Source organism: Canis aureus, chromosome 7, assembly GCF_053574225.1.
Source record: "Canis aureus isolate CA01 chromosome 7, VMU_Caureus_v.1.0, whole genome shotgun sequence".
Lineage (NCBI taxonomy): Eukaryota > Metazoa > Chordata > Mammalia > Carnivora > Canidae > Canis > Canis aureus.
In genome coordinates this window covers 6,108,705-6,122,974 of record NC_135617.1, presented here as the reverse complement: position 1 = coordinate 6,122,974, position 14,270 = coordinate 6,108,705, and the positions used below count along the sequence as shown (strand labels likewise).

The following is a 14,270-nucleotide window of genomic DNA, read 5'->3' as shown; positions in this document are numbered from 1 at the left end:
CTCTGGAGGAAAAAAATCTGACACCGTAGAATCTGCTCTTCCATAATAGAAATTAGGAGGACTATCTGAAGACTTGATTAAGGACCAGTAGCGGGGAGGGGTAAAAAAGCCTCCTAAAGTAATACAACCTTGAGTAAATCAGTGTAATTCTAGGTCAGTGACATGGGCTCAAGAATAGGGCCTTAGGCTGCACTGGCTTTTACAACTGGGTGTGACCAGTGGCTGCATTGGGGGAGTAATGGTTGAGCAAAAAACTTGAGATAGCTCAAGCCTGGGGCTCTCCAAATGTAACATTAAGGGAGGGGCACTGCTACCTGTGCAGAGAGCTGGGCCATCTCCCCACTTCTAGGGGAAAGGGGAGGGTCACTCCTTCAACATTCCATGGGGCAGTTAGAGGGTCTATTAGGCTTTGGAAGTCATAGTGGCCTCCTTGGTTGGCAGTGTAAGTTTAGAGATTTTCGGACAACATAGAGATGCTGTAGGAAGTGAAGTGGCCAGCTTGAATTCTAGCATATAAGTGTTCAAGCCAAGCTTTAGCCTGACAGAAAATTAAAATATATAACCATGTAGGTGCCTAAGTTTTGAGAAGTAGATCACAGCCTTTACCAGAGCTTTAAACCTTGTTTAAGATGAGTATCTTAAATTCTGTTAGTAATTTCTTAAAAGATTTAACTCCTTCCCCATCCCCATCCCCACTTACCCTGCAGTATTACATATACTTTCCATCAGACAGATTTCTAAGGCTTGAATAGCCAGTTCATCAGGTGCTGTCATTCCTTTATAAAGATGCCAATTTAACATGAGTGCCAGCTCTGTGTCTGGTTGGTTGTTCAATATATAACGCAAAGCTTCTCCTATTGACAAATGCTTTAAGCCATATTCACTTGAAATTTTTTTGGCCACTGTAAAACATTAAAACTTTAAACTTACTCCATTTCACAAATTCACCAGTTAACCTTATTTTTAATTTCTGGTTCACTGACATCCGCAGTGGCCTAATCTTCACATTCCCCAAAGAAATTATGAAAATTAAAATTGTTACATTTTATTGAATTAATTTTGTCAAAGGTCAGTCATTATTAGTACTTCAAGTATGTGGCTGATAGGTCTGGTTAATGAACCAACTCTGTGGGTTTTTTCATAATCAAACTAACACTTAAGTGTTTTCTTCCTTCTGCACAAGGAAGCAAAAATCTTGAGAGCCTTACATGGCATCCTACATGTATTATTAATATTTGGTATTATATACAAAATAATACTCTAATGCTCTTGTGTCACTGGACTGTACTATTTCCCTGTCTATCCATTCATGGACTTCATGCTGCAATCAGAATAGCATACCCCTGAACAGTTAGGTCTCAGTTAATCCTATATGAAATATTTTTTAAAAATTATAATGGTGTACTTGACGTTTTATTTTTTAATCTTTAAAAAATATTTTATTTATTTGAGAGAGAGAATATGTATAAGCAGCGGGAGGGTGGGGGGGAGGCAGAGGGAGAGAGAGAATCTCTCCAGCAGACTCCACGTTGAGTGTGGAGTCCAATTAGGGGCTCAGTCTCATGACCCTGAGATCATAACCTGAGCCAAAATCGGGAGTTGTACGCAAAACTGACTGAGCTACCCAGGTGCCTCATATCTGACATTTTAATAGTAATTTACAGCTCATGAGGCAATTTATCTTTTGTGACTTTGATATTTTCAACGATCCATCAGTTGGGTAGAATGGATATTGAAATTCTAGTTTTATAAAGGAGAGGACTGATGCCCACTAAAATGGAATAATTTATCCAAAGTTACATAGATATTTCTATTGGTTGAAAGAGGACTCACCTTGACCTTTTACTTTTCTAAATGAGACCATAGGCAATGGCTTCCAGTAACTGTTAAATGTAGACATGCTCTGTGGTGGTCTATATACCCCGATACATCATGTCTGGAGACAGTGGAATGTAGAGGACACTGAGAGAGCCCATCTTATCTTATATGGAATGCAGATTAGCTGACCACAGTTAGGGCCACCCCAGTGGGAAGCCCCTGTGAGAGCCACAGAGCCCTTAATCTCAGCTTTGCCACAAATGATGGAATCAGACCTATTTTTTTAAGTTCTAATAATAATAAAGCTTTTATAATTTGATATCTTATTAAAATTCACTTCTTTTTCAACAAAGAAATAAGAAATCAAAACAATATGGTATTGATACAAAAACAGACATATAGATCAATAGAACAGAGTAGAGAGCTCAAAAATAAACTTGCATGTATACAGTCAATTAATTTATGACAAAGGAGGCAAGAATACACAATGGTGAAAAGCCAGTCTCTTCAATAAATAGTGTTGTGAAACCTGGACAGCTACATGCAAAAGAATAAAACTGTATTACTTACACTATACACAAAACTAAACTCAAAATGGATTAAAGACCTAAATGTAAGATCTGAAACCATAAAAAAAAAGATCTAAAACCATAAAACTTCTGAAAGAAAATATAAGTAATCTCTTGGACTTTGGCCATAGAAATATTCTTCTGGACATATTTCCTTTGGCAAGGGAAACAAAAGCAAAAAATAAACTTTTCAGACTACATCAAACCAAAACATTTGGGATCCCTGGGTGGCGCAGCGGTTTGGCGCCTGCCTTTGGCCCAGGGCGTGATCCTGGAGACCCGGGATCGAATCCCATGTCGGGCTCCCGGTGCATGGAGCCTGCTTCTCCCTCTGCCTGTCTCTGCCTCTCTCTCCTTCTCTCTCTGTGACTATCATAAATAAATAAAAATTAAAAAAAAAAAAAAGAACACCGAAAAAAAAAAGAAAAAAAAAACCAAAACATTTGAAAAGTGAAGAAAACCATTAACAAAACACAAAGGCAACCTATTGAACCAGATATATCCATTAAGGGGTTAATTTCCAAAATATGTAAAGAACTCAACTAATAATTACTAGAACTCACCTAATAATATCAAAAACCTCCCAAATAATTCACTTAAAAAATGGGCAGAAGACCTGAATAGACATTTTTCCAAAGAAGACATACAGATAGTCAATAGACACATGAAAAGATGCATAACATCAATCAGGGAATTATCAGGGAAATGCAAATCAAAATCACAGTGAGATATCACTTCATACCAGTCAGAATGGCTAGTATCACAAGACAAGAAACAACAAATGTTGCAAGGAGAAAAGGGAACCCTAGTACCCTATTAGTGAGAATGTAAATTGGTACAGCCACTGTGGAAAACAGTATGGAGGTTCCTTAAGAACTTAAAAATAGAAATACTACATAATTCAATAATTCCACTGCTTGGTATTTACCCAAAGAAAACAAAAACACCAATCTGAAAAGATACATGCACCCCTATGTTTACTGCAGCATTATTTACAATAGCCAAGGTATGGAATCAAAAAAGTGTCCATTGATGGATGAATGGATAAAAAACAGGTGATATTTGTGTACTTATACACACAGTGGAGTATTACTCATCCATAAAAAGGAACATGTTGCCATTTGCAACAACATGGATGGATCTGCAGAGTACAATGCTAAGACAAATGCTACATGATTTCACTCATATGTGGAACGTAAGAAACAAACAAACAAAAAAAATAGATAAACCAAAAACAGACTCTTAACTATAGAGAACAGATGGTTCCCAGAGGAAAGGCTGGTGTGGAGGCAAGTGAAATAAGTGATGGAGATGAAGAGTACACTTATCTTGATGAGCACTGAGTAATATATGGACTTGTTGAATCACTATATCATACACCTGAAATGAATATAATATTGTATACTAACTATTCTGGAATTAAAAAAAAAAAAAACAATGAAGGCAAACACACTCTTACCTGTAGTTTTTCCAGATTTTGGAGGCCCCAGAATTGCAATCCGAATGGGCACAGTAGGCTTAGGTTTGGGTTGGCGGATATATTTGATTGGGTTCTTCATAAATTTTTCTTTAGTTTCCTTACTAGATAAAAAATAAATATACTGGCGATGGATTACAGCATAGAATGGATTCTCTGAAGTTTCAATTGGTTTGATTGTCTCTCCTTCACTTAGCTGCAATATATATACACCATTGAATTCATGAATTAACTTTAAGTTATAGAGCATTTCCCCCAAATCCATTTGAACAAATTTGTAAAATAAGAAAATCTCTTACAAAATATAAGAAAAATAATTATAGCCAAATATTATTATGAAAAAGTGTGTAGAAAGAACAAAGTATTTTATACCCACATGCAATTGATGAAATCTTAATTAAATAGCTTTCAGTTTATGACAATTATAGTTCTCCTACTTCCTATATAATGTATTTAGTGTATGTTTTTGCCAAGAAGTGTAAAGTTATTTGCATATATCCATGGGCCAATTTATCCTCACAAACAGGTGGTATTATGGATGGAAATGTGTTCCCCTCAATTCATAGGTTGAAGCCTCAATTCCCAAAGTGACTGTATTTGGAGGTAGGGTCTTTTTTTTTTTTTTTTTTTTTTTTTTAAATAAATTTATTTTTTTTATTGGTGTTCAATTTACCAACATACAGAATAACACCCAGTGCTCATCTCGTCAAGTGCCCCCCTCAGTGCCCGTCACCCATTCCCCCCCACACCCCGCCCTCCTCCCCTTCCACCACCCCTAGTTCGTTTCCCAGAGTTAGGAGTCTTTATGTTCTGTCTCCCTTTCTGATATTTCCCACACATTTCTTCTCCCTTCCCTTATATTTCCTTTCACTATTGTTTATATTCCCCAAATGAATGAGAACATACACTGTTTGTCCTTCTCCGATTGACTGGAGGTAGGGTCTTTAAGGAGGTAATTAACGTTGAGGTCATAAGAGTGGGGCCCTATCTGCATGTCCTTATATGAAGAGGAAGAGACACCAGGAGTTGCATAAGCTCAGAGGAAAGGTCATATGTGGACATAGTGAGAAGGTGAAAATCTGTAAGCCAGGAAGGAAGGTCTCACCAGAAACTGTCCCTGCTGGCACTTTGATCTTGGATTTCCAGCCTCTAGAACTCTGAGAAAATACATTTCTGTCATTTGAGCCACCAAGTCTGTAGTACTTTGTCATGGCACCCGAGGAGGTTAATACAGGCAGGATCCTGGGTTATCTTTGGGGGCATACTGGTAGGACAAATCCCACAGTCTTTTCATCCACATTTTCTATAGGCAAAATCCCACTCACATAAACATCAAGAGCAGCAACAAAAGGGAAAAATACCTGAAAGGCTGCTTAACGTATAGGTAGAGGAATGGAGTGGGAGGAATGTTTCCACCTATTTGCATTAGTTCAGGATGAAAACTGGGCAATTAATTGATGTTAGGTCTGGATATCTTTTTTTTAGAGCATCAGATGGCCAAGTATCAGCCCATAGGTATGAAGCAGTACGGTTCTGTATCACTCCTTACCCAGAGCTACCCCAAGACAGTTGTCACAGGTCAATGGTATTGTCATTGTCATCATTTTTGGGCTGGAGTAAATGCTGGGTATAAGAAGAAACTCAGGGGTGATGTGGGAATGTCTGCTATATATATTATATTTGGTAGTAAAAAAAGCTGAAAGTCTAATGATTCCATTTTAAATTACCAAATTAAGTGAGAGTCCTTGCAGTAGTTTCTGCTATTGCTCAAAATCCCTAGCATGTATCCTTTCTCTTCTATAGGCCAGAATACCCATGGTGTCATCAAATAAGAAATATCAAACTGTCATGCGCCCAGAAAGATTCCCAAACAGCCCTGAAAAAATGATTACTTTTATGCTTAAACCCCTCCTATGACCATGAACTCCTTTCTCCACAAGGCATTTTTGTATAATCCTAATTATGTTTGGACATGAGCCGTTTCTCCCTAAATAGGGTTCTGACTTTGTCTACTTCTTCCCCTTTCTTGCTCATCTCAGAGAGACGGGCAGGACTATCTTTCAAAAGCTTTCTAGGTGATTCTAATACACGTTTAACTCTATCCAATTTTCTATGGAGGGCACTGTCATAGGTCTCTATCCTCCAGCATGATATTTGAAAAGGTTTCTCTTGACATTCTACAGCTAAGATAAAGAAGATGGCACAATTAAGTAGAACTGAAATTGATTGTGTCAATATCAACCAGGAAGGAGGTTTCCAGTAAATGCACATGGCTCCATTTTGGATCCCATCCTCCAAAAATACTTTTTCTCTGTGACCAATAACAGTAATATATATTAATAACAACAATAACTTTTGTTGAGAACTTAGAAAAAGACAAACACTGTTGTAAGCACTTTACAGTAATTAACTCATTTAATCATTGTAACAATATTGTAAGATAGGGACTATTCTTATTCCCATTATGCAAATAGAATGACTCGGAGAGGTTAAGTAATTTGTTCAAGGTCACTCATCTAATAAGTAGTGGTTTTGAACTCAGAAAATCTGGCTCCAGAGGCCATGATCTTCTCCACTGTGCAATGTCACTGATGGAAATAAGAAAGTACACAGGTCAAGCGAACAAGTCGCTATTGCATGACATTTTTAAATTGTTTTTATAGAACTTAATATCATCTCAAGATATTTGTATGTTTACTTATTTATTGCTTATCCTGTCTCCCCAATCCAACTGGAATATAAACTTTAAGACAAAAGAAACCTTGTCTATTTTGTCCAATACTCTATTCCCAGGACTAGAACAGAGGTTGGCATGTTCTTGGTTGAGATTTGTTGAAAATCATCCCACATTTGAGATTACTTTTCACTATTATTTATATTCCCCAAATGAATGAGAACATATAATGTTTGTCCTTCTCTGACTGGCTTACTTCACTCAGCATAATATGAATTCCAACTGGATTAAATCTGTCCACACTGCATAAAAATATGGTACTTAGAAATGCTTATTATGAACGCTGATGTCACATTTTATATTGTGTCTCACACTTTCCAGAGGACTTTATACTCTCAGATTTGATCACAGTGGCCTTGGTGGGATTATTCTTTCATCTTAAAGGTAAGGAACCAGGCAGGCTCTTAGTACAGAACTAGATCTTAGTACAGGGTCTGAGACCCTAGTTCCATTAAATGACTTGCCTAAAATTAAGTGGCAAATTATTACCAGAGGTTGGCGCTTTATATTTATTTATTTATTTATTTATTTATTTATTTATTATTTTTTGAGGTTGGCTCTTTATTTTTTATTTTTTTTAATTTTTATTTATTTATGATAGTCACACAGAGAGAGAGAGAGGCAGAGACACAGGCAGAGGGAGAAGCAGGCTCCATGCACCGGGAGCCTGACGTGGGATTCGATCCTGGGTCTCCAGGATCGCGCCCTGGGCCAAAGGCAGGCGCCAAACCGCTGCGCCACCCAGGGATCCGCGAGGTTGGCTCTTTAGAGCTATCTTCAGCTACCCATCTTCAGCTACAAAGTTAAAACCAAGTTGGAATTGTGTTATCTCTATAGAAGTAGACGAAAGAAATGAATCCCTTTGATTACTGTTCATACTTGAGAAAGAAAACAATCATGTTTTTAAGAGTACTGTACAATGCTTATAATTTTTGAAATTATCCTCTGTCTTCTTAGACATATTTTAAAAATAAAAGAAAGAACATACATAGTCTTTAGATGCATTTGCTGACATTACCTTCACAGGGTCCCAGTAGCCAAATGCACTTATATACTTATAGGTGTAGCTAAGCATTTTCTGGGCAAGATGTGATGCTATTGGATAACATTTTTCAAAAATACTCTCACGATTCTCCACCAGTGGCTGTAGTTTCAAATGCATACTATATCGCACAATGTGGATTTTCCGAGCTCCATTAATCAGAATTACTGGTATCAAAAGCTTCTCAAGTTCATCCTGATGAAAAAAAAAATAAAACCTAATATTTTTAATGGAACGAAATCTGGTCACAGTACATAGACATTGCTGGTAACTGACTACTTCAGTCAAAAGAACAAATGTTTTTCAGCTTCTGAGTGGCTGCATATTGGCAGCTAAAACTTTTGACTCCATGTGGCTTCCATGTTGCCCTTGATTTATTCACTTGTTTTCATGAAACAATGCAGGTGGTGCCAGCAAAAGGGAAGATAGCCCTAAAATACACATTTCTTTTGAAACATTAAAAAGGAACCAAGGCATAAACCAAGTTGCATTTGTTTCATTCTCAAATGTTACATTTTGAATTATGGAAAATGAAGGAAAAGTAATAACCTGTATTACTTGTAAATTATTCATATCTGCTTCAAATTTTTCTCCCAGTTCACCTCTCAGGCGTTCAAGTGCATCAATTTCCTGTTCTTCATCTTCCTCGCTCATCACTTCCTCATCTTTTGGAAATTCATCTTCAAGGATGTTGTCAATATCATCTTCATCTTCTTCAGGCTCTTCTTCACTAAAGTCTTCATCTTCTCTACTAATCTAAGGAAGAAAATATTCTCTTTCACTATATATATATAAAATATGCAACAAACCACTCTGCTAACTAATCATTTGGAGTATTTTATGTAGCTGAAGATTGGCTGGTATGGCAACGTTCATTGAGTACACAGTACAATTTTAAGTATCTGGCATCCAGAAATTTCATTCCTTTAAGATTCTGACACCATACTGATCCCGAAGTAAATACATAAGCAAGATATTAAATCCTATTTATGCCTATGGTTGCCAGAAAGTTACACTTGTTTATGTAGAATTTTTCTTTTAATTCCAGTTAGTTGACATATGTTATGTTAGTTTCAGGTGTACAATATAGTGATTCAATAATTCCATACATCACCTGGTGCTCATCACAACAAGTGCACTTCTTAATCCCCATCATTTGATTAACCCATTCCCACATCCACCTCCCCTGTGGTAACCATCAGTTTGTTCTTTGTAATTAAGGGTCTGTTTCTTCTTCTTCTTCCATCCACCTCCCCATGTGGTTGATATCTCCATTGCTTTGGGGGTGGGGGGCTCAGGAGTTCTTACTGGAGTGCCATCTCCCTCTTCACCATCACAGGCTCCTGGTGCTCAGGATGCCACTGGCTCTGCAAATAGCAGCCATGTGCAGATCTGGGCCATATTTGGTTCTTGTGGATCATGCGCCTGATGCTGCTGAGGGCCCACACATTCTTGTTCATAGTAGTTCACATGTTGGAGGTGGCAAGTTTTCACTGGTTAGATCTCTGTTTCATGACCACCACTACATCTCTGTGGTGGGCGGCTGGCTCCACACCCACAGCCTTGTGGTGAGTCTGCCCATTTGGTGCGAGAAGTTGTGAGCCTTCAGGTTGGTTATTGGGCTGGGCACTGTATGTCTGCTTGTTCCTCTTGATCTGGAAGCTGGAGCAGTTTCACAGGACCATCCACTGCAGGTTGGTAGACTTCCACCATGGAAGTCGCGAAGAGGAGTCTGTTTCTTGATTTCTCTCTCTCTTTTTTCCCTTTGCTAATTTGTTTTGCTTCTTGAACTTCACATATGAGTCAGATCATTTGGTATTTGCCCTTCTCAGACTGACTATTTCACTTAGCTAATACTCTCTAGCCCCATCCGTGAATGTTACATCTTTTTGGTAGTCTTCAGTAACAATATTTAGTGGAACTCAAGGAGAATAAATCACTAGCTGTTTTAGCTTGGACAAGATCAGTTTCCTCATCTGTGAAATAGGAATAATAAAAGTACCTATCTCACAGGGATGACGGTAGAATTAAATTACTTAATACATGCAAAGTCCTTATTTAGAAAAGTCAGCAAGTGGTAAGCATGAAATGACAGCTATTATTGTGTCACGATAGCTATTACTTGTCACTTTGCATAAAGCACTGTATTAACAGAACAGTCTATCCCTTCAGGGGTTTATAGCCCATCTGAAGAAAGAAAAATAATACATTAATGATTATTAAAGACCATGGCAGGATATCGGTACTAGGTGGTGCTGTACAGGCTTTAACATTTATCCTCCTACACTGCTGTGACACTCTTTTCCCCCTGAAGTATTCCTTGTATCAGTTGGAGCACTAACTTTAGGTTGGAAACCAGAACTTTTCCTAACTCCTTTCCTTCCATCTTTGTACATCCAGTTTCCAAGGACTGTAATCCTAAACAATGCCCTAGACTCTCTCCTTTTCCGAACTGCCCCACTATTTGCGCTTTCATTATCTCTTGCTTGCAATCTCCTGCTTAACCCCTGTTTCCTCATCTTTCTACTGATTAGACTCTGGTTCCTTTAAAGAGAACCTTGAGCTGGGATTTGGCCTTGCAGGTGCAGGGAGGAAGATGAGGGAATTAGGTCGCTTCCTGCTCTGTGTGGAGGCTCCTTTCTCTCTGAAAGGAGTTTGGCTATGGGGCGGTGGTTTTCAGTTCTGTTTGTTTGCGTGAATTTTGAAACCATTTGGTTCTCTTGCTACTTTTTCCTTTTCCTTTCCCTTTGGCAAAAAAATCAAATCAAATCAAATCAAATCAAATCCTGAGATTTGATTTTCTAAGGATCATTGGAAGTATGGTGGGATGAATACACACTGCAAACCAGGGACATCTCAGTTCTAGATGAACTTGTACTCACCTCTTTTTGGCTCTACTTAATAGTTCTTCCAACTTGTTTGTTAATTAAAAAAAAAAAACTATGTAAGTTTAAAAATAGATTCATTTTGGAGTGTCTGGTTGGCTTAAATGGTTGGGTGCCTGACTCTTGATTTCAGCTCAGGTGATGACCTCTGGGTTGTGGGATAGAGCCCTGATTCAGGTGCTGTATTCAGCATGGGGTCTGCTGGAGATTCTCTTCCTCTCCCTCCCCTCACTCTCTGTCTAAAATAAATAAATAAAGTCTTTTTTAAAAAATGAAAAAAAATAAATTCATTTTTGCTAAAAGGATAAAATTATATAACATTATATAGGGTAAAAATATTTCCTTTCACACTCTCTATCTCTATCTCCATTTTCCTGCCTAGAAATAATTTTGGTTAACAACTTGGTTAAGATCCTTTAGATGTTTACACCCTTCATACTCCTGCACATACAAAATTATATTTTACACATAAATGGGATCATTCTATATTGTACAACTTGCTTTTTAAAAATATAATCTAGCAATGCATTTAAATTTCTTTCCATATAAAAACATACATCTTTTTATTCTTATTTAGCCATTCCTGCATTTTAAAAATGTTTTCTTTGTTTCTTTTTTTTTTTTAAGATTTCATTTATTTATTTGAGAGAGAGAGACTGCGAGCACAAGCAGGGTGAGAGGCAGAGGGAGAGACAAAGAAAGAAGCAGACTCTCCTCTGAGTAGGGAGCCCCATGGGGGGCTGAATCCCAGGACCCCAGGATCATGACCTGAGCTGAAGGCGGACACTTAACTGCCTGAGCCACCCCAGTGCCCCCAAACAAGAACTTTAAAGCAGTTGTTATCTCTATGACCAATGAGGAAAAGAAAAATACACTCACAATAAATGAAAAGATAGGAAATCTCAGGAGGGACTAAAAAATATAAAAACAAACCAAATGGAAATTTTGGAACTAAAAACTACAGTATTTGAAATTTTAAAAGTTATCAGATGGGGTTAATAGACTGGAGATGAAAGAGGGAAGAATCAGTGAATTTGAAGATAGATCACAATAAATGATCTAACTTAAAGAAGAGAGAAAAGACTGAAAAAATCAACAGCCCCAAGGTCCCCTGGAACAACAGTGAATGATAACCTATGTGAAATTGATTTTCAGAAGGAGACAGAGAGCAAATAGGACAGAAGAAACATTTGAAGAAATAATGTCCAAAGTTCCCCTAAGTTAGTGAAACACATAAATTTACAGATTGAAGAAGTTTAGTGAACCCCAAACTAGATAAATATGAAGAAAATGACATGTAGGCATATCATAATCAAACTATTGAAAAGCAAAGTTACAGATAAAATCATGAAAACAGTCAAGTAACAGGAAAATAACTCAAATGACCACATTATTCTCATCCCTCTGGTTTCCATCACACCACAGGAATGAATGAAGAGCAACAGAAATGTATAAATGTAAAGGACTTATTTTACTCTTAATATATTTAAAATACATATGACTGTTTAAAACAAAAACTACAATTTTTTTCTTATGGAGTTTATAATATATTTGGTTGTAAAACAAATGACAAGTAGAGCATAAAGGGTGGAGGTGGGTGTAAATGGACTTCTACAGTCACAGGTTTCTACAGTATTATATGGAATATATTGACTCTAAGTAGAGCGGGAAAAACTAAGGATGTATATGTAATAGGGAGCAACCATTACAAAATAATACATAGAGGTATAACTAAAAAGTCAATAGATAAATAAAATGGATTTGTAAAATACATTCAAACAATCCCAGAGATGGCTGGGAGAGGAAAAGAGAAAATAAAGAGGACAAACAGAAAACAAATAAAATTCATGGTCTCTGAGAAATAGGACTAGATTTGGGATAAGCTCTCTCATAAATTTCTATGAGTAGGGAAAGGTAGAAAGGTAGGGGCAAGGCTACAACTGAGTAGAAGTTTATGCCAGGGGGCACCTGGGTGGCTCAGTGGCTGAGTGTCTGCCTTTGGTTCAGGTCATGATCCTGGAGACTCGGGATTGAGTCCCACGTCGGGCTCCCAGCATGGAGCCTGCTTCTCCCTCTGCCTGTGTCTCTGCTTCTGTGTGTGTGTGTGTCTTTCATGAATAAATAAATAAAATCTTTTTTAAAAAGTTTATGTTAGGAGGGTGATGGAGATTACACTCAGAATTCTTACAACTAGGAAGGAAAGGAGATAGGAAGAAATGGAGAGAAGAGAAGTATAGACTTGCGCGCTTGTGAGGAGCACCAGGTGATGCATGGAAGTGTTCAATCACAATATCGTACATGTAAAACTAATAATACACTGTATATTAACTAACTCGAATTTAAATAAAAACTTTAAAAAAACCCTCAATCCCCAACCTCTATACTTCAGACACACCTTTGCTTTCTGATCCATCCCAAAGAGCTCTCTGCACATAGACCTTTGGACCCATACGCTCTGTCTCGTCCCTGGAAGGCCTCAAGGATGGTCTTGGCCTGGTGCTTGGTCCTGAGCCTTGTTTCAACATCATTTGGACCCTGACTTTGGCTTCCCCTTAGTACTGAAGGTATTTATCTCTATGAACTATTCACCTGGGTGTAGTCCCTCCCAGTTCTGCTGACTTGCGGCTCTGGCTCCTTGTCCTGGCTCTTTATGGCTTTCTCCTATCTGTGGCTATCTACAGCTCAAGAGATTGAGGCACCAGAGAAGGAGCCGGGGAAGAGGAAGAGAGCCAAGATTCTGGAGCAAGGACCAGGAGTAGATGCAAGGCCTCGGTGGAGTTGGAAAGTATGCAAACAAAATCTCTCTACTAAGTGATTGTATTTAGAATATTCTTTAGTCACACTGGGAGCCTGAAGTTCCACCAGATGGCGACATTTTCCTACAAAATTAAAGCAGGCGGTCCCCATGAGACAGAAGTAATTTCTGACATTAAAAATCTGTTACCTGCTGCAAAAAATTCAGATAGGACGGGCAACGGTTTTTGTTAAGGAGGAGAAGGCAAACCTGGGAAGGGCTTTATTTGCATGTGGTTCTCCAATTAGCTGTGAAAAGGTGAGTCACGGAGCTGCACATGCCTTACAAAAGGCAAATGATGAGAAGGCTCCGGTTCTGTTCATGAAAGCAAGCTCCAGGGTCTGTGTAGAGTCAGCATGGATTCGAGTCAGGGTATCACATTAACTGATTACGGCAACCACACTGTGTGACCCTTGAGACGCTGCATTCGGTTTAGTCTTCCTCTGAGTCAATAGTAAGACATGTAAAATTCTCATCAAAGGAGTTAAAAAAAATCAATACACAATTTTCATCTTTGATTCATCAAAAATCTCAGGAATTATCTTCCCAAAGTCAGTTTGTATAAATTAATTGCGTGGGATACACAGCCAGTTTTGTAAGAGTAAGTCTCAGGAGAGCTAACAGTTTACAAAAACCCACTTGATTTATAAGGATAGAATATTGAATTTTTGAATGAAAAATAGTAAGAAATCCCACTAGTCTAATGTTAACAAATAGAAAAAATGATAAATTAAGAACATTTAAAATTTATCCTGAAAATTGACTCTCTTGGAGCACCTGGGTGGCTCAGTAGGTTAAGTGTCTGCCTTTGGCTCAGGTCATGATCCCAGGGTCTTGGGATCGAGCCCTGCATCAGGCTCCCTGCTCAGTGGGGAGCCTGCCTCTCCCTCTGCCCCTCACCCTACTTGTGCTCTCTCTAGCTCTCTCCCTCATTCTCTCTCAAATAAATAA

General features: G+C 38.1%; 1 protein-coding gene across 7 annotated transcripts in view; it reads right to left on the bottom strand.

The window, feature by feature from the left end:
- The window catches only part of AK9 (adenylate kinase 9), a 127,653-nt gene that overhangs the window by 19,271 nt on the left and 94,112 nt on the right, over nt 1-14,270 (bottom strand). For all 7 annotated transcript variants that reach the window (XM_077902807.1, XM_077902809.1, XM_077902806.1 and 4 more), the window contains 4 exons: nt 8,190-8,396; nt 7,617-7,835; nt 3,847-4,060; nt 701-902 (listed from right to left, as the gene is read on the bottom strand). In XM_077902807.1, coding sequence (XP_077758933.1) covers nt 701-902; nt 3,847-4,060; nt 7,617-7,835; nt 8,190-8,396 — 842 coding nt within the window. The remainder of the gene's footprint in view (nt 1-700; nt 903-3,846; nt 4,061-7,616; nt 7,836-8,189; nt 8,397-14,270) is intronic.